The sequence below is a fragment of the Leucoraja erinacea genome, chromosome 29 (assembly GCF_028641065.1).
Source record: "Leucoraja erinacea ecotype New England chromosome 29, Leri_hhj_1, whole genome shotgun sequence".
NCBI classification, from domain to species: Eukaryota; Metazoa; Chordata; class Chondrichthyes; order Rajiformes; family Rajidae; genus Leucoraja; species Leucoraja erinaceus.
In genome coordinates, this window is record NC_073405.1 from 7484346 (window position 1) to 7510851 (window position 26506).

Consider the following 26506-nt stretch of genomic DNA (forward strand, 5'->3'; position numbering starts at 1 on the left):
TTGTAGCAACAGGTTGCGCCATTTCACAGCTACCCCCACATCCTGTTAGACAGTAGATGGGTGTTCCACAGCCTCGTGCAATCAGAAGTTCCATCACAGGAGGTGGCACACAGCTTAGAAACAGCTTGCTGCATCTTCCGGCCAACCCCCTCCCCAGTCCAGCACGTCCATGCACCGTCAGGCAACGAAACAGGTCATCTGCTGTTGCTGGCACCCCTCTCTCTCACTCTCACTCTCTCCCTCTCCCTCTCTCCAGGATCGTCACGGTCCTCCAGACTTCAGATAGAGACACGGCCGTTGGGAAGGCTTGCCGCAACCACCGGCACTTGGGCATGTAACCAACCCATCTTCCACTACAGTTCAACTGTAGGGATCCTGCCCTTGAGATGTCAAATTCACACAAAGGTTCATCGGCCCTAGCAGGTGGATGTGAACTCTTGCTGGTCACTGCCTCAAAAACAAAGGGTGTCATCTCCATTGACATAGAAACATAAAAAAATAGGTGCAGGAGTAGGCCATTCGGCCCTTCGAGCCAGCACCGCCATTCAATATGATCATGGCTGATCATCTAAAATCAGTACTCCGTTCCTGCCCTCTCCCCATATCCCTTGATTCCCTTAGCCCCAAGAGCTAAATCTACCTCTCTCTTGAAAACATCCAGTGAATTGGCCTCCACTGCCTTCTGTGGCAGAGAATTCCACAAATTGACAACTCTCTGGGTAAAAATGTTTTTCCTCTTCTCAGTCTTAAATGGCCTACTCCTTATTCTTAAACTGTGACTAAGAGTTTAAGAAGGAACTGCAGATGCTGGAAAAAGACAAAAATGCTGGAGAATCTCAGCCACTGAGTCTATGGAGCGAAGGAGATAGGCAACGTTTCGGGCCGAATCCCTTCTTCAGACCCCTGTAAACTGTGACCCCTGGTTCTGGACTCCCCCAACATTGGGAAATTTTTCCTGCATCTAGCCTGTCCAATCCTTTAAGAATTTTATATGTTTCTATGAGATCCCCTCTCATCCTTCAGAATTCCAGTGAATACAAGCCCAGTCGACCCATTCTTTCATCATATGACATTCCCGCCATCCCGGGAATGAACCTGGTGAACCTACACTGCACTCCCTCAACCATGCTCGACACTCGTCTGGAGCCAATAGTCGGAACACATTCCCTGGTCAGGTGAGACACAAAGAGCTGGAGTAACTCAGCAGGTCAGGCAGCATCTCTGGAGAGAAGGAATGGGTGACACTTCGGGTCAAGACCCTTCTTTAGACTGAGAGTCAGGGGTGAAGGCAACGAGAGACAGGGAAGGGTACAAAGTGAATTTAAGGTGTGAAAAGCACACAATGATCAAGGAAGTGTAGAAGGTAGACAAACATGCTGGAGAAACTCAGCGGGTGAGGCAGCATCTATGGAGCGAAGGAATAGGTGACGTTTCGGGTCGAGGCCCTTCTTCAGACTGTCGTGGGGGCGGGGGGGAGAAGAAAGGAAGTGGCGGAGACAGTGGGCTGTGGGAGAGCTGGGAAGGGGAGGGGAAAGAGGGAGAAAGCAAGGACTACCTGAAATTGGAGAAGTCAATGTTCATACCGCTGGGGTGTAAACTACCCAAGCGAAATATGAGGTGCTGCTCCTCCAATTTGCTGTGGGACTCACTCTGGCCATGGAGGAGGCCCAGGACAGAAAGGTCAGATTGGGAATGGGAGGGGGAGTTGAACTGCTGAGCCACCGGGAGATCGGGTTGGTTATTGTGAACTGAGCGGAGGTGTTGGGCGAAGCGATCGCCAAGCCTGCGCTTGGTCTCACTGATGTAGAGCAGCTGACACCTAGAGCAGCGGATGCAATAGATGAGGTTGGAAGAGGTGCAGGTGAACCTCCGCCCCACCTGGAAAGACTGCTTGTGTCCTTGGATGGAGTCAAGGGGGGAGTTAAAGCGACAAGTGTAGCATTTCCTGCGGTTGCAAGGGAAAGTGCCAGGGGAGAGTGTGGTTTGGGTGGGAAGGGACAAATTGACCAGGGAGTTACGGAGTGGGCGGGCTCTGCGGAAAATTGTTGTCTGAGGGGAAGGTGACAATGAGGCATACAAATGGTAAAATGAATCAGGAGGACAGTGAAACTAGTCAGAGAACTCGGCTGAGGGAGGGAGGGAGATAGAGGGTTACTTGAAGTTAGATAAATCCATATTCATACCGCTGGGATGTTAGCTACTCAAGCAAAATTTGAGGTGCTGTGTTTCCAATTTGCGCTGGGCCTCACTGTGACAATGGAGGAGGCCCAGGACAGAACGGTCAGCGTGGGAATGGGAGGAGGAGTTGAAGTTTTCCGCAACCGGGAGATGGTGAACTACCGAAGTTTAATTTACGTAACCTTACTTTTCGAGCAACACACACTAATTTATTCCAGGCACCGTGTGGCAGTGTAGTTGTGTACGGTGTCTGGCAAATGTTTCATTTACAGAAACAAAGAACTGCAGATGCTCGTTTATACCAAAGATAGACACAAACTGCTGGAGTAATTCAGCGGGTCAGGCGGCATCTGTGGAGAAAAAGGGTTGGTGACATTTCGGGTCGGGTCTGGACTCTTCTTCTCACTATATGTTTGATTTACACAGCGTTTTGATTTCTGCGCTTCTTTTCATGCGCGTAGCCCCAGCAAAATACACGAGGTTCCTGAATACAGCCCACAAACGTGATGTCAAGTTAAACTAATCTTCTCTGCCTGCACCTGATACATATACTCTTCCATTCCCTGTCTAAAAGCATCTTACAGTAAATGCCACTGTGGTGCCTGCCACAAATTACTTTCCTACAAATGACTGCTTGACTGCCAGTATGGACTCAATGGGCCGAAGGGCCTGTTTCCATGCTGTACAGCCCCCTGACTCCATAGAATGTCCACCTGGATTTGTGGTGCTAATGTGACCTACCACTTGTCAGGTCGTGTCGGACTGTTACATGGGTCTGGCTACGTACTTAATGAGCAGTTGCAAATAGAGTGATCGAGTCATAGAGTGATCCAGCGTGGAAATAGGCCCTTCGGCCCAACTTGCCCACAAGGTCGCTGAGGCAGGGACTATCCCAATGTTTAAGAGACGGTTAGACAGGTTTGGTAGGATACGGACCAATCTTGGGCAGGTGGGACCAGTGTAGCTGGGACATGTTGGTCAGTGTGGGAAAGATGGGCCGAAGGGCCTGTTTCCATGCTGTATCACTCAATGACTCCCTAACCTTGTCCAGAGTTCCTTTGATGTACATTAGGTGAACGAGCTATTTTTAAGGTTCCAATGTTCTGGTCAAAAGCAATGGTTTGTTTCCCCTTCTCCAAGCTCACAAAACCCCTCCCTCGTCTCTTCACTAATTAAACAAGCTTCACAAAATAATAAGGACGATGGGCTTTGCCAAGTAGTGACTTCAGTTTCAAAACATTTTTCCAAGCCTCGATCACCAACTTGCCAGAATACAGAGCAGTTACTGCTCAGCGGTTGATTCAGAATTGGCCTTGGGGGATATTACCAGTTAATGTACGGGGGGCCAGAAGCCAATCATGTTACCAACATGGATGTGGATGCCACAGGGCTGATGCTGAGCTTTGTATCACCTGCTCGGTGTAACATATGATGAGCGTTTGACAGCACTGGGCCTGTACTCGCTGGAGTTTAGAAGAATGAGGGGGAGACCTCAGTGAAACTTACAGAATAGTGAAGGGCTTGGATAGAGTGGATGTGGAGAGGATGTCTCCACAAGTGGGAGAGTCTACGACCAGAGGTCATATTCTCAGAATTAAAGGACATTCCTTTAGGAGAGATATGAGGAGGAATTTCTTTAGTCAGAGGGCGGTGAATCTGTGGAATTCTTTACCACGGAAGGCTGTGGAGGCAAAGTCAACGGATATTTCTAAGGCGGAGGTAGATAGATTCTTGATTGGTACGGGTGTCAGGGGTTATGGGGAGAAGGCAGGAGAATGGGGTTCGGAGAGAGAGATAGATCCTGAACGGTGGAGAAGACTTGATGGGCCGAATGGCCTAATCCTGCTCCTATAACTTTTGACCTTATGACGTACAGTGCGTATGGATCCAGGGAAAAGGAGGACAAAGGTCGATACTTCTCCAAGAATCTCGGTCAATATTCAGCCCTCACCTTTAACATTGGGAGGAGGTGGGGCAAGGGGCTTGGCGATTATCCCCAGCCACTGAAGTCAATGGAACAGAATGTCAGAAGAGTTGTGCAACACTTGCACACATGTTCACCGTCGCTTGGAATAAGAATGACCCCGTCATATAATGAAAAGGAAAAATAACTCTCCAAATAGATAAGCGTTCACTGTTTGTGAATGGAGCCAAGTCACATAATAGATTGGCTTCAAAACACAAAGTGCTGGAGGTACACAGTGGGTCAGGCAGCACCTGGGGGGAGGGGGGGGGGGGAAGGGAGTGAACAGGTGACATTTTGGGTCAAACTGAACAAGTGTCCCAATGCAAAAGAAGGGTCACAGTTTAAGAATAAGGGGTAAGCCATTTAGAACGGAGATGAGGAAACACTTTTTCACACAGAGAGTGGTGAGTGTGGGATTCTCTGCCTCAGAGGGCGGTGGAGGCAGGTTCTCTGGATGCTTTCAAGAGAGAGCTTGACATGGCTCTTAAAAATAGCGGAGTCAGGGGATATGGGGAGAAGGCAGGAACGGGGTACTGATTGGGGACGATCAGCCACGATCACATTGAATGGCGATGCTGGCTCGAAGGGCCGAATGGCCTACTCCTGCACCTATTGTCTATTGACCCAAAACATCACCTGTCCTTTTCCCTCCCCAGATTCTGCCTGAGCCGCCGAATTCCTCCAGGAACATTTGAGTCGCCCAACATTTCAGCATCTGCAGTTCCTTGCGCCTCCGAATAGATTGGAAATTTGTCTGGATCTGTCTCTGGGTGTAGGAGTCAGTGCATGTGTTGATCTTTTAGACGTCACTGATGCTGGCTGGTAGGGTATTCCAATCCCTTGCTGCCTTGAACGAAGACCAGTTAGAAAGTGCTGATGAAGTGCCGTGCGGAATGATATGATCTTCACTATCCAATATTTGTCAACTCTCTGGAGCATTTTATATGATGCAGGAAGGCAAGGGTTTGCGAGCTGCCCCGAGGCTGCGGACTGACTGCTGCCTGCCGCTAAATTTCATTTGGTCATTAGAGAAAACAATGTAGTCCTGGAATCACTCAGCCTGGGACTAAAATATAGTTACGTTTCCAGGTGGCTCAATGACACTGGGGCAGAGTTGCTGCCTTACAGCGCCAGAGACCCAGGTTCAATTGTGACAACAGATGCTGTCCGGATAGAGTTTGCACGTTCTCCCTGCAGCCGCGTGGGTTTTCTCCAGGTGCTCCGGTTTCCTCCCACACTCCAAATACATGCACGGTTGTAGGTTAATTGGCTTTTGTAAATTGCATATGGTGTGTGCAATGCAAAACTGGGATAACATCATCGAAACATAGAAAATAGGTGCAGGAGTAGGCCATTCGGCCCTTCGAGCCTGCACCGCCATTCAATGTGATCATGGCTGATCATCCAACTCAGTATCCCATGCCTGCCTTCTCTCCATACCCCCTGATCCCTTTTGCCACAAGGGCCACATCTAACTCCCTCTTAAATATAGCCAATGGACTGGCCTCAACTACCTTCTGTGGCAGAGAATTCCACAGATTCACCACTCTCTGTGTAAAACTAGTGTCTGGGTAGACACAAAATGCTGGAGTAACTCAGCGGGACAGGCAACATCTCTGGATCGAAGGAATGGGTGATGCTTCGGGTAGAGGCCCTTCTTCACACCGAGTTTAAACCGGCAACCGCAGTTCCTTCCTACAACTAGTGTCTGGGTGACCGTTGGTCAGTATGGACCATGTGGGCCGAAGGGCCAGTTTCCATGCTGTATCTCGGAAAGCAAACTCCATTTTTGGAATTATCCTACAGAATCAGGGACAGTTCGTCACTCAGAATCTGTGGCACTCTGCAACACCCAAAACGGTAGCCACGCTTGGTTCAAAAACACCGTAGAAAACAGTGACTATGAAGTAAACAGCAGCAAGGGACATCAAGGGACATCCTGTGGCACATCCTAAGCAGCCACCCAAATGCAAGTTTCACTATTCCTAAACAGAGAACAGCTGGAGACTTGGTACAATGCACATGTTTCCAAGCACTTTGCTCCAATTGGCACTGCTATGCCTTGTGATAAATCACTGGCCTAACTTGCCTTTTATGGTTGCTCTGTCTTCCCGACTCAATGAAGGATCCCGCGTCTGTTCCGACGCTCAACATTCAGCAGCCCAGCCGGACTTGTTTGAAACGTTGCCCGCCCCGAACAGCTGGAAGAGAGAGCCCTCTCGCAGACTACACCTCCATCCCAATGTCGCCAGCTGCTGTACATCCCGCGCGTTTAATCTCCGTGTGTCTGCGGGCAGATTGCAGCTCCTGACAGTTTCACGCATTGAAGAGGGGCAGCTGTGACTAAAGTCCCTGTCGGAGTTTTCCCAACTCAACCTTCCCCCTCAGCCAGCAGTGAACCATGGTCATCATCTGTCTTGACCTGTCATTAGGTCATAAGGAATAGGAGTAGAATTAGGCCATTCGGCCCATCAAGTCTGCTCCGCCATTCAATCATGGCTGATCTATTTCTCCCTCTTAACCCCATTCTCCCCAAAACCTTTGACACCCGTACTAATCAAGAATCTATCTACCTCTGCCTTCAAAATATCCACTGACTTGGCCTCCACAGCCTTCTGTGGCAAATAATTCCACACATTCACCACACTCTGACTAAAGTAATTTCTCCTCATCTCCTTCCTAAAAGAACGTCTTTTAATTCTGAGTACCCGTCCATATCCCTAGTTTCCCTCTCCCCTGACTCTGTTTGAAGAAGGGTCTCGACCTGAAACGTCACCTATTCCTTCTCTCCAGAGATGCTGCCTCTCCCGCTGAGCTACTCCGGCATTTTGTGCCTATCTTCGGTGTAAACCAGCATAGAACATATAAACATAGACAATAGGTGCAGGAGGAGGCCATTCGGCCCTTCGAGCCAGCACCGCCATTCATTGCGATCATGGCTGATCGTCCCCTATCAATAACCCGTGCCTGCCTTCTCCCCATATCCCTTGATTCCTCTAGCCCCTAGAGCTCTATCTAACTCTCTCTTAAATCCATCCAGTGATTTGGCCTCCACTGCCCTCTGTGGCAGGGAATTCCATAAATTCACAACTCTCTGGGTGAAAAAGTTTTTTCTCACCTCAGTCTTAAATGACCTCCCCTTTATTCTAAGACTGTGGCCCCTGGTTCTGGACTCGCCCAACATTGGGAACATTTTTCCTGCATCTAGCTTGTCCAGTCCTTTTATAATTGTATATGTTTCTATAAGACCCCCCCCCTCATCCTTCTAAACTCCAGTGAATACAAGCCTAGTCTTTTCAATGCATCTGCAGTTTGTTTCTACACACTCACTCCGATCACCGTTGTCAACTCCCGAGGAGCGCCCAGAAATTAGGGACCAATGTCCCCGACTCTGCAGCCAAGCAACTTCACAAGCTGTGTTTATCTGCACCATTTTAAAAACCTTTGGCTTTTAATGGGTGTGTGTAGGATGTGGGTTGAGAGGGGCGGTGGCTGAGAAACTCATCACCGTTTGCCCAGAACTAGTCGTGACCACCTCCCTGCACCTTACTGAATACAACTGAAACGTTTGCGAAGCTATTTCAGAGGGCGTTTTGAATCAGCTGAGTTGTGGTGTCTAAAGCCGAGTTCCACTGCATAAGGCTGGCAGATTTTCCCTCTGTCCGTAACATTAATAAACCAAATAGTGAAAAGCCTGGATAGAATGGATGCAGAGAGGACGCTTCCACTAGTGGGAGAGTCTAGGACCAGAGGGCGCAGCCTCAGAATAAAAGGATGTACCTTTAGAAAAGAAATGAGGAGGGATTTATTTTAATCAGAGCACAGTGAATCTGTGAAATTCATTGGCACAAACGGCTATCGGGGCCAAGTCACTGGATAGTTCATAGCGGAGATTGTCAGATTCTAGATTAGTAAAAGCCCTGTCCCACGGTACGAGTTCATTCCAAGAGCTCTCCCGAGTTTAAATAAATCAAACTCGTGGTAATGAACGGAGAATGAACGTAGCGGGTACGTCGGAGCTCGGGGACGCCTCTTAGCGGCTCGTAACGCTAACGGCGGGTACTCGGGAAGACTCGCTAATGGCAGGTAAGCTCGGGAAGACTCGTGAAGATTTTTCAACATGTTGAAAAATGTCCACGAGAGCCCCGAGTACCGACGAGTGGCCATTACCGTAAATCTCCGAGTTCGAATCAGGGCCAAACTCGGGAGAGCTCTTGGAATGAACTCGTACCGTGTTATGGTGAGAAGGCAGGAGAACGGGGTTGAGAGGGAAAGATTGATCAGCCATGATTGAACGGCAGATGACTTGTCGGGCCGAATGGCCTCATTCTGCTCCTGTGGTTTCTGAACCTATGAACCAGATGGACTTTAATGACAATCTGCTAATGATACAGAAAGATGTTACCATATGATGTCATTTTTCTTGCCATATTATTATTATTTAATTGCCTGCATATATCTAATCATTTGAATTTATCTCCCACTGGTGCCTTAGTGATAATTGAACTTGTGTCATTGAACTCGGCTCATTAGTCCAGACTTCAGGAAGTTTTTCCAGTAACTTTGCGATTTCCCCTGGGACCATAACCTCGCTGTAATGGGGGAGGAGGGGCTCACGGCTTCCAATGATCTGCAGAGATGCACTGCGCGGGGAGTATAATCCTTCAGTTTACTTTAGAGATACAGCACGGAAACAGGCCCTTCAGTCAACGCCGACCAGAGTCCCGCGCACTGACATTGTCCGTTTCACACTGGGGACAATTTACAATTTTCCCCAAGCCAATTAACCTACAAAAACCCGCATGTCTTTGGAGTGAGGGAGGAAACCCACGCGGTCACGGGGAGAACGCACAAACTCCGTACAGACGGCACCCGTAGTCAGGATCGAACCAGGGTCTCTGGCACTGTAAGGCTGCAAATCCACTGTGGTGCCACCATGCTGCCCCTGACACCTATATACCAGCCCACTTTCTGGATATAGCTGCTGGAGTTATTGAAGCCCCGTTGTAGGGTAGGGAGGGAGAAGTGATATCTGCGGAGTCCTACATAGAAACATTGAAAATAGGTGCAGGAGGAGGCCATTCGGCCCTTCGAGCCAGCACCGCCATTCATTGTGATCAGGGCTGATCGTCCCCTATCAATAACCCGTGCCTGCCTTCTCCCGATATCCCTTGACTCCACTAGCCCCTGGAGCTCTATCTAACTCTCTCGTAAATCCATCCAGTGACTTGGCCTCCAATGCCCTCTGTGGCAGGGAATTCCACAAATTCACAACTCTCTGGGTTAACAAGTTTTTTCTCACCTCAGCCTTAAATGACCTCCCCTTTGTTATAAGACTGTGGCCCCTGGTTCTGGACTCACCCCACATGGGGAACATTTTTCCTGCATCTAGCTTGTCCAGTCCTTTTATAATTGTATATGTTTCTATAAGAACCCCCCCCTCATCCTTCTAAACTCCAGTGAATACAAGCCTAGTCTTTTCAATCTTTCCTCATATGACAGTCCCGCCATCCCAGGGATCAATCTCGTGAACCTACGCTGCACTGCCTCAATCACAAGGATGTCCTTCCTCAAATTAGGAGACCAAAACTGTACACAATACTCCAGATGTGGTCTCACCAGAGCCCTATAGTCCTGAAGCACTAATTCCATGGCTCACTTCCCCGCACTCAGCACTGATGTGTTGCGGTAACTCCAGCTGTCTGCATCTCCCAAGCCACAGGAAATTTACCCCAAATCTTCTGGCCTTCACCCCCTACTGAGCGTTATCTAATGAAAGAGAAATCACTTCCTTTACAAGACATGTTTCTCAATCTCTGAACCGAGTCGAAAGAACGAGTCGAAAGAAGGGGAAATCCCTCATTTATAAATCATGTTTCAACCAAACGAGATACATTAGAATTGAAGGTAGACAAAAATGTTGGAGAAACTCAGCGGGTGAGGCAGCATCTATGGAGCGAAGGAATAGGTGACGTTTCGGGTCGAGACCCGAAACGCCACCTATTCCTTCGCTCCATAGATGCTGCCTCACCCGCTGAGTTTCCCCAGCGTTTTTGTCTACCTTCGATTTTTCCAGCATCTGCAGTTCCTTCTTATGCATTGGAATTGAAGTCATCAGATTATTATGCCATGAAAAATCTGGAGACCACACAGGTAGTCTGGAGCCCTGTGCAGGGATGAACTGCAGATGCTAGTTTACACCGAAGATAGACACAAAATGTTGGAGTAACTCAGCTGGTCAGGCAGCATCTCTACCCTCTCACGCTGCCTGGCCCGCTGAGTTCCTCCAGCATTTTGTGTCCTTCTCCCCAAATCTATTCCTGATTTTGGTCGCGAGGTGCGACCCGTTCATTGCGAAACGTCCAGAGATTGGACCAGTGGGAAAACCAGCACTACCAACAACAACAAAAAGCATTTAGGATGGAACTGCAAGATGCTGGTTTACACCGATCTGAATGGACACAAACAAAAAAGACTGGATAGACTCGGCTTGTACTCGCTAGAATTTAGAAGATTGAGGAGGGATCTTCTAAAGTTGTACAGGGTCTTGGTGAGATCACACCTGGAGTATTGCGTACAGTTTTGGTCTCCAAATCTGAGGAAGGACATTATTGCCATAGAGGGAGTGCAGAGAAGGTTCACCAGACTGATTCCTGGGATGTCAGGACTTTCATATGAAGAAAGACTGGTTAGACTCGGCTTGTACTCGCTAGAATTTAGGAGATCGGGGATCTTATAGAAACTTACAAAATTCTTAAGGGGTTGGACAGGCTAGATGCAGGAAGATTGTTCCCGATGTTGGGGAAGTCCAGGACAAGGGGTCACAGTTTAAGGATAAGGGGGAAGTCTTTTAGGACCGAGATGAAAAAAAAGAATTTCACACAGAGAGTGGTGAATCTGTGGAATTCTCTGCCACAGAAAGTAGTTGAGGCCAGTTCATTGGCTATATTTAAGAGTTAGTTAGATGTGGCCCTTGTGGGATCAGGGGGTATGGAGAGAAGGCAGGTACAGGATACTGAGTTGGATGATCAGCCATGATCATATTGAATGGCGGTGCAGGCTCGAAGGGCCGAATGGCCTACTCCTGCACCTATTTTCTATGTTTCTATGTTTCTAAAAGCTGGAGTCACTCAGCGGGACAGGCAGCGTGTGAAGATGAGTCTCGGCCCATTCATTTTTTCTCTCCAGAGATGCTGTCTGACCCGCTGAGTTACTCCAGCTTTTTGTGTCTATCTTTGGTCTGCAACCCTAACTGATAACGCTGCTATCTCCAGGAGATAATCTCGTTCACGTTCCCGTGAGCATTGTTAGTGGAGCCATTGTCGATACTTTCCACATCCTCGAGAGGCTCGGTGACGTGTCGCTGAATTTCTTTTCCTAAGTAAACAAGTCTAACTCTCCTCGTGCATTAGATTCCTCGGGCATGGAGTCACCTGCACTGCTCCCCCCCCCCTCCCCCCCCACCCCCCCTCCGCTCCAGATCAGAAATAACTTCATAAGTTCATAAAGTCATAGGAGAAGTAGCAGGCCATTCAGCCCATCGAGTCAACTCCGCCATTCGATCATGGCTGGTCTATCTTTCCCACAGGTTGAACGTGCAAACTCCACACAGATGACGGCGGAGGTCAGGAACGAACCCGGCTCTCGGGTGCTGGGAGGCAGCAGCTCCACCAGCTGTGCCACTTTGCCGTCCATAATAATGGAGTAATTTGATCGGATATTGGCCTTTACAAAATTTCATCGCCTGCTATTTTAACACTGGTAATACCCCAGATGTTTCATAGAGCTAATTTCATTTTCTAACCCACAGAAATACCGTGTCTTGATATTTAAACTGTAGTATTAATAGTAATAGCGTCTGTGACAAAAACTATTAATAGTTATTAGGGACCCAGAGGGGGGGGGGCGTTGAGAATGAAGGGGGAATGGGAGGTGGGGGGGGGGGGGGGTTACTGAGGGAAGGACGGGGGTCCCGGGGTCTGCTGCCTCATGCGGCCCACCCTGGCCATCTCAATCCCCCCGCCCTTCTTCATCATCTGCATGTATTCATCCAATTCCTTACCGAATCGCCTCGGAGCAGAAGAGGAGAATAACCCCAGGGTCTCCCCAGCCACGATCTGTTGTCCTTCATCCCCGATAAATCATGACCATAAGACATAGGAGAAGTAGCAGGCCATTCGGCCCATCTTGTCTCCTCCTTCATGGCCATCCAATCATGGCTGGTCTATCTTTCCCACTCAACCCCATTCTCCTGCCTTCTCCACGTGACCTTTGACTCCCTTACTGATCACGAACCTATCAACCTCCGCTTCAAAAATACCCAATGGCTTGGCCTCCACCACCGTCAGTGGCAATGAATCCCACAGATTCACCACCCTCTGGCTGAAGAAATTCCTCCACATCTTCTTTCTAAAGGTCTGGTCAATCTCGTCGCAGTGTGTTCTGCTAACGCTCTTCACTGGAACGAGCACAAAATTCATGGGAAAGAGAATCTGGGCTGGGACTGACAGCACAGGTTCAATGGGCTGAATGGCAGCTCTCTCTGTTTACCGTGTGGAAACAGGCCCTTCGGCCCACTGAGTCAGTGCTGACCAGCGATCCCCGTACACCAGGGTATTCTACATACTAGGGACAATTTTCCGAAGCAAATTAACCTATAATCTTTTTTTATTAAACAGGGGCAGTGACTATTGATGAACATGTAAATATGCAAGATTATAGCCAGTAGCTCATTTCCATCTTTAGTCCCTCATCTGTACATCTTTGGAGTGTGGGAGGAAACCTGAGCACCCGGAGAAAACCCACGCAGTCACAGGGAGAATGTACAAACTCCGTATAGACAAGAATCAGACCCAGGTCTCTGGCGCTGTAAGGCAGCAACTCTACCGCTGCGCTACCGTGCCGTGCTGTCGTTCTCCGAATGCTTTGGCCTACACTGCGATTATATAAAGCACTCTTGGCTCGTTCCGCCTTTGGTACAGATTGTGTACTTTTAATGATTTATTTGTCAGCTGCAACTTTATGAAGAAAGAAAATCAGCCTCTTTCAAAGGCGAAGCGAGGAGCAAGTTGAGTAAATCTTTCCAAGACATTAAACATGGCTCGGGAGAAGTACAGAAACACTTTGTGAGATATAATTAGAGCGCTGTATATTGCCCGAATAAATAATTACATTACAATATCTGTAAGGATTAAGAGTGTATGAGGGGGAACGGTCGTTGTTTAGTCCACTGGGTCAGGGCGAGCTCAAGGAGCAAGTTCATCAAAGTGTGTGTAAGAAGGAACTGCAGAGGCTGGTTTAAAGCAGAGAAAAACACAAAACGCTGGAGTAACTCAGCGGGTCTCTGGAGAAAAGGAATGGGTCTCGTAGAAAGGGCTGGACCCGAAATGTCACCTCTTCCTTTTCTCCAGATGTGTCGGCTGACACGCAGGGTTAAGGGCCTGTCCCACCTGGGTGTCATTTGCGTGTAATTGACGTGACATCATTTACGTGTCACGTGATGCGCGCATGGTGCATGGTGACATAGGCAGTGACGCGCGGCGCCCCAGGATTCTGTGATGTACAAAATCTTCGCGCACTATCTGTGTGACACGCAAATGACACGCAAGTGGGACAGGCCCTTTACTCCAGCTTTCTGTGTCTAAAGTTAATCAAAATTCAATGAAGCCAACAACTTGCTTTAAAATGGTACACTACCTCCAACACAGCGATGGGACACAAACGCTAGTCAAACATAAAACATATTTACGATCATAAACAAGATCAAATGCTTATTCGCGGATATTATTACAAGAATGCGGACACAAGGAACTGCGGGGTCCGCTTTATGACGGGTTTCCGCTGACTGGCTTGCACGCAACAAAAGCTTTTCACTGTATCTCGGTACACGGGACAATAGACTAAACTCAACTACACAAAGTGCTGGAGTAACACAGCAGTCAGGCAGCATCTGTGGAGGATATGTATTGGCGGTGAGACCCTTCTTTAGACTGATATGCATCAACTCCCCCCACCCCCCACCCTCACCTGTATCCACCTCTTCCGCCCCCACCTCTCTTTCTCCTATCTCCACCCCCCACCAACACAATCAGTCCGAAGGGGGGTCCCAACCTAAAACGTTATCTATCCATGTTCTCCAGAGGTGCTGCCTGACCCACTGAGTTATTCCAGCACTTTGTGTCTTCCCAACCACTTTACAATAGAGGCCAAAATGCCGTGCATCTCATTAACCATTGGCTGCGCCAGTCTGCTGCCTTTCTGTGATTGAGGCACAAGGACACCAAGATCCCTTTCAACTCCAATCATTAGTAGTGTCTCTGCATTTTGATGCCTCTTACCAAAACGCATGGCCTCACTCTGCATAAGCTCAGAAGTCATAGGAGCAGAATTAGGCCATTCGGCCCATCAAATCTACTCCACCATTCAACCATGGCGGATCTATCTTTCCCTCTCACCCCCATTCTCCTGCCTTCTCCCCCTAACCCCTGACACACGCACTAATGGAGAATCTGCCAATGTTCCACTTGCCCACTACCTATACCCTGTTCCAGTCACAAGGTCCTTGTCACATCTTACATTATTTTAAGGTTATTTGAAGAAGCTTTCTAAAGGAGGACGAGAGGGAGGTTGCGAGGTTTTAGGGGGGGGAATTTCAGAGGGTGCGGTTTGAAGGCACAGTCACCAAGAAGCCTGAACACAATCCTGAACATAATTTAGACCCAAAAAGCTGGAGTAACTCAGCGGGGCAGGCAGCATCTCTGGAGAGAAGGAATGGGTGATGTTTCGGGTGCAGATCTGTCTTCAAACTCGACCTGAAACATCACCCGTTCCTTCTCTCCAGAGACGCTGCCTGTCCCGCTGAGTTACTCCGGCTTTTTGTGTCTATCTTCGATTAAAACCAGCGTCTGCAGTTCCTTCCTACACCTGATGGTTATTTACTGGTGGCTGTCTAGAAGGGTGGGCTTTGGACGAACGTTGATCATAGTTTTGGCCAGAGGGGGACCCTTCCCTTGTGATTCATGTCCAGCTGATGTAGAATTATGGCAACCTCCAGATGAGGAGTGGCTGTTGGAACCAAGCATCAGAAGCCGGCAGAAGGCTCGGGGAAGCAAGTCCTGAGAAGATGCCAGACAAGGGGGGGGTGGAGCGCCGGCTTCCCAGCTGTGAGATCAGAGCTGGAGCTGGGCCCAGCTTACTCAGTGTCCTCTCCCTGCTCCCCAACCACCAGGGGATCCATGTGAAGCAACTCCGGAGCCTCCCAGCCCCATCTCACAGGCCACTGTTAGCCAGCCAGCCCCAGATGCAGATCGACAATCTCCAATCTCTACTCCTACCGCAACATTTATTACTTTTATTACTGGTGCAACTCCAGAGCAAACAAAATCATGAGAGAGACCCCTTCCACCCCTGCAACGGACTGTTCCAGCCGCTACGGTCAGGCAAACGCCTCCGTTGCCATGCAGTGAGAACGGAGAGGTTGAGAAGGAGTTTCTTCCCAGAGGCAATTCGGACTGTAAACGCCTTTCTCACCAGGGACTAACTGTACAGAACGTTTTTCCTTCTATTATTTATTATGTAAAATAATATGTGTGTTATGATTGTGTTTATAATTTGTTTGGTTGTTTTGTTGTTCCGCGAGCATTGCCACTTTCATTTCACTGCACATCTCGTGTGTGTATGTGACAAATAAACTTGACTTGACTTGACTTGATCTTCTTAAACCCTTCACCCTCAGACTATCCTCGATCGGACTTTGCTGGCTTTACCTTGCACTGAACGTTATTCCCTATAAACTGTAAACGGCTCGATTGTGATCATGTGCTGTCTTTCTGCTGACTGGCCAGCACGCAACAACAAAGCTTTCCACTGTACCTCGGCTCACGTGACCATAAACTAAACCGGTTTGGATCTCTGTCAGGAGCCCCATAAGTGTGACATAAACGGCCTGTCCCACTCTCACCACCTAATTCACAACCTTTTTCATCAGGCTCGAAAAACGCCCCCGACCTACTTGATGCCACGAGTACCTGCGACTAGCATCTAGTCGTGGCATCAAGTAGGTCGGGGCGTTATTCTACGACCTACCAACGACTTACCTACGACCTCATGACGACCATGCTGCGAGTACGAGTCAAAGGCAAACTCGGCAGAGGTCGCGAATTAGGTCGTGAAAGTGGGACAGGCCCTTAACTCAGCAACACGGCTCAGAGCGGCGTCCAAACACGGGCGCGAGGTGGGACACGTGGCTGTCGCCGTGACCTGAGAGAGGGGGGAGAGAGGGGGAGAGAGGCAGAGAGGGGAGGGGGGAGAGGGGGAGAGAGGGAGGAGGGAGGAGGGGAGAGAGGGGAGAGAGTGGAGGAGGGGAGAGAGAGGGGAGAGGGGGAGAGAAGAGGAGGGAGAGAGGCAGAGAGAGAGGGAAGAGGAGGGGGAGAGAGGGGGAGAGAGGGGGAGAGAGTTAAACGTGTATAGTGTGGGTGTGTGTCTTTTTCCTTGTGTATCGCTGCTGGTAAATTCATTTCACTGCCCTTCGTGTACAAGTGGTGGATAAAACTGACATTGACTGAGAGAGGGGGGGGAGAGGAGGAGGGAGAGAGAGAAAGGGAGAGGGTGGGGGGAGAGAGGGGGAGGGAGAGGGGGAGAGAGAGAGGGGGAGAGAGGGAGGGGGGGAGGGGGGGAGAGGGGGGAGAGGGGGGGGGGGGGAGAGGGGGGGAGAGGAGAGGGGAGGGGGGGAGAGGGGGGGGGAGGGGGGGAGAGGGGGGGGGGGGGGAGAGGGGGAGAGAGGGGGGAGAGAGGGGGAGAGAGGGGGGAGGGGAGAGGGAGGGGGGGGGAGGGGAGAGAGAGGGGGAGAGAGGGGGAGAGGGAGAGAGAGGGAGAGAGAGGGGGAGAGAGGGGGGCAGGAGAGATGGGAGGAGAGAGAGAGGGGAGAGAGAGGAGAGAGAGAGAAGGGAGAGAGAGGGGGAGAGAGGGAGAGAGGGGAGAGAGGGGAGAGAGGGGAGAGAGGGAGAGAGAGAGAGAGAGAGAGAGGGGTAGAGCGGGGAGGAGAGGGGGAGAGAGAGCGGAGGAGAGAGGGGGGAGAGAGGGGGAGAGAGGGCGAGAGCGGGCGCGAGAGCGAGAGGGGGGGAGGGGAGAGGGGGGGAGGGAGAGAGGGGGAGACCGGCTGAATTCCTCCGGCCTACCCACCTTCGAGATTTTCCCTGCACTTGCAGTTCCTTCTCGAAGGGGGAGAGAGGAGGAGAGAGGGGGAAGGCGTAGATTCGAATCTCAATCCACCTCTAGAGGGAGAGAGGGAGAGAGGGGGAGAGAGGGGAGGGAGAGGTGGGGAGAGAGAGAGGGGAGAGAGAGGGGAGAGGGAGGGGAGAGAATGGGAGAGAGAGAGGGGAGAGAGGGGGGAGAGAGGGGAGAGAGGGGAGAGAGAGAGATAGATAGAGAGAGGAGAGAGGGGGAGAGAGAGGGAGAGAGAGAGGGAGAGAGGGAGAGAGGGGAGAGAGGGGAGAGAGGGGGAGAGAGGGAGAGAGGGGAGAGAGGGAGAGAGGGGGAGAGAGGTGGAGGGAGTGAGAAGGGGGGAGAGGGGGGAGAGAGGGGGAGAGAGGGGAGAGAGGGGAGAGGGGAGGAGAGAGGGGAGAGGGGGAGAGAGGGGGAGAGAGGGGGAGGGAGAGGGGGAGAGAGGGGGAGAGAGGGGGAGAGGGGGAGAGAGAGAAGAGGAGGGAGAGGGGGAGAGGGGGGAGAGGGGGAGAGGGGGGAGAGAGAGGGGAGGAGGGGGGAGAGAGGGGAGAGGGTGGGGAGAGAGAGGGGGGAGAGGGGAGGAGGAGGGGAGAGAGAGGGGAGAGAGGGGAGAGAGGGGGGAGAGAGGGGGAGAGGGAGGGGGAGAGGGGAGAGAGAGGGGGAGAGAGGGAGGGAAGGAGAGAGAGAGGGAGAGAGGGGGAGAGAGAGGAGAGGGGGAGAGAGGGGGAGAGAGGGAGAAAGAGGGAGAGGAGGGAGAGGGAGGGAGAGGGAGGGAGAGGGAGGGAGAGGGGGGGGAGAGAGAGGGAGGGAGAGAGAGGGAGAGAGGGGGGAGAGAGGGGGAGAGAGAGGGGGGGAGAGAGGGGGAGAGAGGGGGGGAGAGGGGGGAGGGGAGGGAGGGGGGGAGGGGGGAGGGGAGGGAGAGAGAGAGAGAGAGAGAGAGATGGAGCTGGACTTCAACACTGGTCTGCCCGCACATCACACATTCCAGGCACTTGGGGACATGCAGAAGAAGAATCCGTCATTCAGCAAGCATCCCCCCCTGTCCGAGTTATAAACTATCTCGGTTGCAAAAGCTCCTTTCGCCCACCAGCGCCGTTTGCCAAAGTGACATCAAACTATGTGCAGCACACAAATCTCCGCCCTGCTTCCCTTCCCACTTGCGAAACTCTCGTTGAAGTTTATCGTGCGGATTGGATTCCCAACAGAATAAACCAGCCTCCCTGCACCGACTCTGCCAAAAATCAATTTCCACCACTTCAGGGCTGTTATCTAATCACCTTCCAGAGGAGGCCACGAGGGTCAACGGAGGAGAAACGACTACTTCTGAAGAAAGGTCTCGACCCGAAACGTCATCCAGAGATGCTGCTGCCTGTCCTGCTGAGTTACTCCAGCGTTTTGTGTCCATCAGCTATTGAAACAGTGGTGGGAACTATCCCAGTTCATTCCAATTAGGACTTGCTCAGAATTCTTAACAGCAGAATAAATGGGAAAAACATAAGGAACCGCAGGGACCATGGTGTGGAAGGGAAACTTTGACATTGTTTTCGGATGACGGCAAGTTAAATACTTTGGTCCCTAATATTTTGGCAGCACAGCTTCCAATTAGTGTTAATCAGTATTGAAGGAGATGGGATCAGGGCTGTCATTGAGTCATGCATCGATTACAGCACATGAAATTGTTTCGGAGCTGGATAACAATATGAGGGATGGAGAACGTTTTGGGCTCCCAGTAAGAAACCTGCTCTCTTCCAGAAGCTGTAGGTGCAGAATTAGACCATTCGGCCCATCAAGTCTACTCTGCCATTCAATCGTGACTGATCTATCTCTAGGCCTCCACCAGGCTATTGTGGCAATGAATTCCACAGATTCACCACCCTCTGACTAAATAAATTCCCCCTCATCTCCTTCCCAAAGGTGCGTCATTTTATTCTGCGGCTGTGCCCTCTAGTCCTAGACTCTCCCACTAGTGGAAACATCCTCTCCGCTTCCATTCTATCCAGGCCTATTCCAGTTGACTCCAGGCATATCCTTGAAGACTTTTCACAACCTCAGCCCCAAATAACTTTGGTGCCAATAACATTGATGTCGAGGTGGCAATGCGGGAAAGGCAGCTGCCAGTTTGTGCACAGCAAGCTCTCACAAGCAGCGACGTGCAGGGATAAACACCCACAAACCACTGCTGAGCTCCCCGCCCAGCTGCCAGGCTGAAGAAGAGTCCCGACCCAAAACATCACCCATCCTTTTTCTCCAGAGATGCTGCCTGTCCTGCTGAGTTACTCCAGTAATGTGTGTCTATCTTTGGTATTAACCAGCATCTGATAAATGCCCTGGGATCATCTGCATGGAGTACCGTGTACAGTTTTGGTCTCCTAATTTGAGGAAGGACATCCTTGTGATTGAGGCAGTGCAGCGTAGGTTCACGAGATTGATCCCTGGGATGGCGGGACTGTCATATGTGGAAAGATTGAAAAGACTAGGCTTGCATTCACTGGAGTTTAGAAGGATGAGGGGGGGGGGGGAGAGATCTTATAGAAACATATAAAATTATAAAAGGACTGGACAAGCTAGATGCAGGAAAAATGTTCCCAATGTTGGGCGAGTCCAGAACCAGGGGCCACGGTCTTAGAATAAAGGGAAGGGCATTTAAGACTGAGGTGAGATAAACTTTTCACCCAGAGAGTTGTGAATTTATGGAATTCCCTGCCACAGAGGGCAGTGGAGGCCAAATCACTGGATGGATTTAAGAGAGAGTTAGATAGAGCTCTAGGGGCTAGTGGAGTCAAGGGATACGGGGAGAAGGCAGGCACGGGTTATTGATTGGGGACGATCAGCCATGATTGAGAGTCGAGAGAACATTGGAAAATTATCCCCAATGCATCCAATTTTCTAGGGCGACCTCCTTGAGTACTCTGGGATGCAGACCATCAGGCCCTGGGGATTTATCTGCCTTCAGTCCCAACAGTTTACCCAACACCATTTTTTAACTCATGTGGATTCCCTTCAGTTCCTCCCTCCCACTAGATCCTCAGTCCCCCAGTGTTTCCAGGAGATTGGTCCTGTCTTCACTAAGGAAGACAGAACCAAAGTACTCGTTTAACTTTTCTGCCATTTCCTCGTTTCCCAACATAAATTCACCTGTCTCTGACTAAGGGACCTACATTCATCTTCACTAATCTTTTCCCTTTACGTACCTATAGAGACTTTTACAGTTTTTATATTTCCCGCAAGCTTTCTTTCATGCCTGTCCACAATTCTCCTAAAGTCAGAGAGGCAGAGAGGGGGAGAGGGGGAGAGGCAGAGAGGGGGGGGGGCAGAGGAGGAGGGGGGGGAGAGGGGGGGAGAGGGGGAGAGAGAGGGGGAGAGTGGGGGGAGTGAGAGGGGGAGAGGGGGAGAGGGGGAGAGAGGGAGAGGGGGAGAGGGGGAGAGGGAGGGGGAGAGGGGGAAGGGGAAGGAGGGGGGAAGAGGGGGGAGAGGGGGAGAGGGGGAGAGGGGGGGGAGGGGAGAGGTGGGGAGGGGGAGGGGGAGAGGGGGAGAGGGGGAGAGGGGGGAGAGGGGAGTTGAGGAGAGTAGATGGGAGGAGAGGAGAGGGGGGGAGGGGAAAGAAGGGGGGGGAGAGGGGGAGAGGGGGGGAGAGGGGGAGAGGGGGGAGAGGGGGAGGAGGGGGAGAGGGGGGAGAGGGGAAGAGGGGAAGGGGGGGGAAGGGGGAGGGGGGAGAGGGGAGAGAGAGGGGGAGAGGGGGAGAGGGGCGAGGGGAGGGGGGAGGGGAGGAGGGGGGGAGAGGGGGGGAGAGGGGGGGAGAGGGGAAGAGGGGGAGAGGGGGGAGAGGGGAAGAGGGGAAGGGGCGGAAGAGGGGAGAGAGGCAGAGAGGGGGGAGAGGGGGAGGAGTGGGAGGGGGAGGGGGGATGGGGGGGAATGGGGATATTGCAGTAGGATATCTCTGCCTTCATGGACATTGGGACATCATCCGTGTTTACACACTCCAGCCAACTGAAGCTTGAAGATCACTGCCACACCGGGAACTGCGAGAATCAGATCCACCTCATTGAACGTAGTTTATATCCCCACAGTCACATCTGTGATGTAATCAAACAGCAGGCCATGTTTAACACAGTAGGGCCCAACAAACACTAATAACTGCCTCATATCCCAGGGTGGGGCAGGTCTGAAGAAGGGTCCCGACCCGAAACATGGCCTATCCATGTCCTCCACAGATGCTGCCTGACCCGCTGAGCTACTCCAGCCCTCTGTGTTTTTCTCACATCCCATCCCATCCGATCCCAGACTGACGAGCCAAGTGGTTTGGAGTTGCTGTCTTTGTGTAACGTTGCTAACCATCCCCAAGGTTCCCAGCACCATGCCAGCGTGCACTCGGTTTAATGCCTGGTGTAAACGGCAGGACCCGTGGATGTTACCTGGCCTCGCACAGTCTGTGCTGTGAGGGACAGCGTGGACTACAGGGGCTGGAGAGTGGCTCCGACCATCCGGGCCCAAAATACAGCCGGCAGCCTGAATCTCAGCAGTTGTGGGCCCAATCCCCACATAGGGCCCCGGGCCCTCAACACCCAGGGCCCACAACACCCAGGGCCCACTACACCCAGGGCCCACAACACCCAGGGCCTACTACACCCAGGGCCCTCAACACCCAGGGCCCTCAACACCCAGGGCCCACTACACCCAGGGCCCACAACACCCAGGGCCCACAACACCCAGGGCCCACAACACCCAGGGCCCACTACACCCAGGGCCCACAACACCCAGGGCCCACAACACCCAGGGCCCACAACCCCCCCAGGGCCCACTACACCCAGGGCCCTCAACACCCAGGGCCCACAACACCCAGGGCCCACTACACCCAGGGCCCACTACACCCAGGGCCCACTACACCCAGGGCCCACAACACCCAGGGCCCTCAACACCCAGGGCCCACTACACCCAGGGCCCACAACACCCAGGGCCCACTACACCCAGGGCCCACAACACCCAGGGCCCACTACACCCAGGGCCCACTACACCCAGGGCCCACAACACCCAGGGCCCTCAACACCCAGGGCCCACTACACCCAGGGCCCACAACACCCAGGGCCCACTACACCCAGGGCCCACTACACCCAGGGCCCATTACACCCAGGGCCCACTACACCCAGGGCCCTCAACACCCAGGGCCGGGAACTGTGAGCATGGTCAATACTGCTGCTTGCCCACTCCATACTGGAATGAAAGGATAGAGAATGTGATCACAGAGACCAGATTAACTTTCATTAACAGTTTCATTCTGAAAGTCCGACTCGGTTAAGAAACAGCTAAATTACATTATATGGGCCCTTGTGAGACACACCCATGCACCCACACACGCATACACCCACATGCACACACAGTGACACGCATGCATGCACAAGCTCACACATACGCAGACAGAGATACACGCACACTGATTCGCAAGACACACACACTCACGTCCAGGGTTGGAGACTCACACAGCCACACATGTGCACACACACACACACGCACACGCGCACGCGCACACGCACACACACACACACACTCACGTCACACTCACACACACACACACACACACACACACACGCACACACACACACACAGGCAGAGAGACAGAATAGTGCGTACATCCATACACACACCAGCAGTAAATCGATGCCAGCATGCCATGGACACCTTGTATGCACATGAGCCAAACCCCAGACTAGAGTATAGAACCAGCCAGGCGACAGACAGCCTGCGCTGTTGAAAGCACCTTCAGCCCCGACTACCAGACACAAAACCACCAAGGAACATCTCGACCCGTGAAGGTCGGGCTGTGGAGCTGGATGTACAGAGGCCCAGCGGACGTGAGCAGATCTAGACGCTAGTTCAAAGTACCGGCATCTCAGCTCAAACCCGGGCTGTCACACCAGCAGAAACCGCAGCTCAGAACCCAGGCACAGTTTCACTCAGAGACACGTCGCTCGTGAAGATAGACAGGCACCAGGGAGCAGGTTCTGACTCAAACGTTCAGACAGAAAGTTTCACAAATAACAAGTCGAAAGAAGCAAAGCCCAGAACCATTAACCGAAACGGTACAGGAATGAGAGAATGAGAGAGAGAGAGAGAGAGAGAGAGAGAGAGAGAGAGATAAGAAGTACCTTTCTTAAATGACCATCTCTTCATCCAGAACTTAGAAAAGGACGGCCAGGAGTTGTTCAGGGGGGAGTCAGCCATTTAAAAGGTTTCGAGTTACTTTCAAACAAGCCCCAGGAACAGCGTAGATTCAGGCGGAGAGTGGAGCAGAGAGCGGAGCTCGATATCCGAACAGCTTAGAGAGCAGAGAGTGGTGAGTGGGAGGAGAGAGAGAGAGAGAGAGAGTGTGTGCTGTCACATTCGAGCTGGGTGCCAGCAGCTGAGGCCAGGGGAAAAAAGCTGCGGTTTTACAGAGTGTCGTTCAAAACAGGACTGGGGCTGGTGGATGGAGGGGGGAGGGGGGGTAGGTAGAGAGGGGAGAGAGGGAAGGAGAGAGAGACTGAGGGGAAAAAGGGAGAGAGAGACACGGAGAGAATGGGGGAGAGGGGGAGAGAGGGGAGAGAGGGGGGGGGGGGAGAGGGGGAGGGAGAGGGGGGGAGAGATGGAGAGGGGGAGAGGGGGAGGGGGAGAGAGGGAGGGAGAGGGGGAGAGAGAGGAGAGGGGAGAGAGGGGGAGGAGAGAGGGGGAGAGGGGGGGAGGGAGAGAGGGGGAGAGGGGGGAGAGAGGAGAGAGAGGGGGAGAGAGGGAGAGAGGGGAGGTGATGGGGAGAAGAGAGAGGGGGAGAGGAGAGAGGGGAGGAGAGAGGGGGGATAGAGGAGAGAGGGTGGGAGAGAGGAGGGGGAGAGAGGGGAGGGGAGAGAAGGGGAGATAGGTGGGAGGAGAGGAGAGAGAGAGGGAGGAGAGAGAGGGGGAGGGGGGGAGAGCAAAGATATCAGAGACAGAACACAGGAGAGAGAGGGAGAGGGAAAGGGAAGAGGAGGGAGGAGGAGGAGAGAGGGAGAAGGGAGAGGGAAAGAGGGGGAAGGAAGGGAGAGAGCATCTGAGAGAGTGAGTGAGAAAGAGAAGAGAGAGAGGAGGAGAAGGTGGGAGATGCAGCAAAGTAAATCAGAGGACAGAACTTTTTTCTGTGGGGGGGAGAGAGGAGAGGAAGTGGGTAAGAGAAAGAGAGAGAGGAGAGAGGGGAAAGAAAGAGGAAGAGGAGTCGAGAGAGAGAGAGAGGGGAGAGAGAGAGAGAGAGAGAGAGGAGAGAGAGAGAGAGAGAGAGGAGAGAGAGAGAGAGAAAGTGAGTTGGAAAGAGTGCGAGAAGAGAGAGAGGGAGTGAGAGGGAGAGAGGATGGTAGAGGCTACATTTGTGCCCACTGTTGCATTTGAAACGATCTGTGAGCAGTGAGCAGGCGAGGGACTGGAATGCCCCTTGGACACAACAGACTAAACATAATTTGTTCCTTTGCTGTATTTAATAAAGTTAGCTTAAAGTCTCCCCACAAAAGGAGCAAGATTCCCTTCGTACTGTCCTATCAAACACACCCATGGCAGAGACAGCTCAGATTAAGAACAGATGACAGCTCCTACAACACAATTTCATTATTCACTCCCAGGGCTATTTTTAAAACAGAAACACTCCGAGATTTATTCCAGCACACGCTGCCCGACCTACTGGACATTTTCGGTTTCTATTTCAGATTTGTTGCAGTTGTACAAGACGTTGGTGAGGCCACATTTAGAGTATTGTGTGCGGTTCTGGGCACCAGGTCATAAGAAAGATGCTGTCAAGCTGGAAAGGGTGCAGGGAAGATTTACACGGATGTCGCCAGGACTGGAGGGTGCGGGCTATAGGGAGAGGTTGCACAGGCTGGGTCTCTCTACTCCTTAGAGTACAGGTGGATGAGGGGTGATCGTATAGAGGTGAAAAAAATCATGAGGGGAAATAGATCAGGTAGATGCACAGAGTCACTTGCCCAGAGAAACGAGGACCAGAGGACATGGGTTTAAAGTGAGGGGGAGGGGAAAGATTTAATAGGAACCTAAGGGGTAGCTTTTGTTTGACACAGAGGGGTGGTGGGTGTACGGAACGAGCTGTCAGAGGAGGTAGTTGAGGCTGATACTATCGCAACGTTTAAGAAACATTTAAGAAACCATTGGGCCCCAGTCAGAGGGGAAGGGGGAAGAGGAGGTTGTGGGGGGGGGGGGAGGGGGTGTGTGTGGGGGGGAGGGACTCCACACAGCGGCTTTGTCGAACTCCAGTCTTGCGGACTCAATTAGCACGGCTCCTTTACTCTGCCCCGCCTCTGGGGCTTTATCCTCCAGCGGGTGCTGGAAGGGCGGTACCTTCATGGTGACTGACAGGGGAGAAGACCAATCTGCTGATCTCGCAATTGTTTAAACCTTCGTAACTTTTCTGATATTTCACCGATCGGAACAAAACTTGGTGTCTAGGAGTGGAGGAGAACGGTGAGTAAGGTGGCGAAAAAATCCTAGTGATATAGAGTAACGTTTTTGTGCAAATTTAATTACAACGCAGATCCGGAAGTGGCGGCTCGCCTGCTGTCCGTTTGTCTTTTCTGTTTTTTGTTTTCTCTTGTCCCGTTTTTACAGTTTATTTCGGTTTATTTAGTTGTGTGGGGGGTGGGGGGGGGGGGGGGGGTTGTATGTGTGGACCTTCTTCCTTCGGGGGGGGGGGGGGTGGTGTATGCGACCTTTGTGCCGTAACATCCCCCGTCTCCTCTTTGCGCTGAGGTCCTATCGCGGAGGGGGGTGGGGGGGGGGAGTCAGAGCCTTTTCCCAACCAACGCGAGGCTGGCCGACTTCGGGGCTGTGGTTGCGGGGCGACCCAACTTCCCACCCGACTTTGGAGCCTCGGAGGCTCGGCCGCGGGCCAGTGGACGACAGGATCTCGTCGGGAGCTCGCAGGTCACAGGTTTGTGACCTGTTTTTTCCGGAGCTCCCGCAACTACAGCTGCGTCCGCTGGACTGGAGGGCGGCAGCTTCGACCACCCCGGGCCGCGGAGTTTGAACCGGCCCGTTTGCGGAGCTCGGATTCAGCCGCGGGACTTACCCGGTGGGGTCACAACATCGGAGGCTTGGATTGCCTCAGCGCAGAGGGAGAGGGAGAGCAAGGAGGGAAGA

At 51.9% G+C, this 26506-nt stretch overlaps 1 protein-coding gene across 1 annotated transcript in view; it reads right to left on the bottom strand.

Moving 5' to 3' along the window:
- Positions 1 to 23701, bottom strand: part of LOC129711101 (rho guanine nucleotide exchange factor 18-like) — a 144399-nt gene extending 120698 nt beyond the window's left edge. The window contains exon 1 of the mRNA XM_055658497.1: positions 23506 to 23701. Coding sequence (XP_055514472.1) covers positions 23506 to 23581 — 76 coding nt within the window. The 5' untranslated portion in view covers positions 23582 to 23701. The remainder of the gene's footprint in view (positions 1 to 23505) is intronic.
- Positions 23702 to 26506: the final 2805 nt, after the last annotated feature.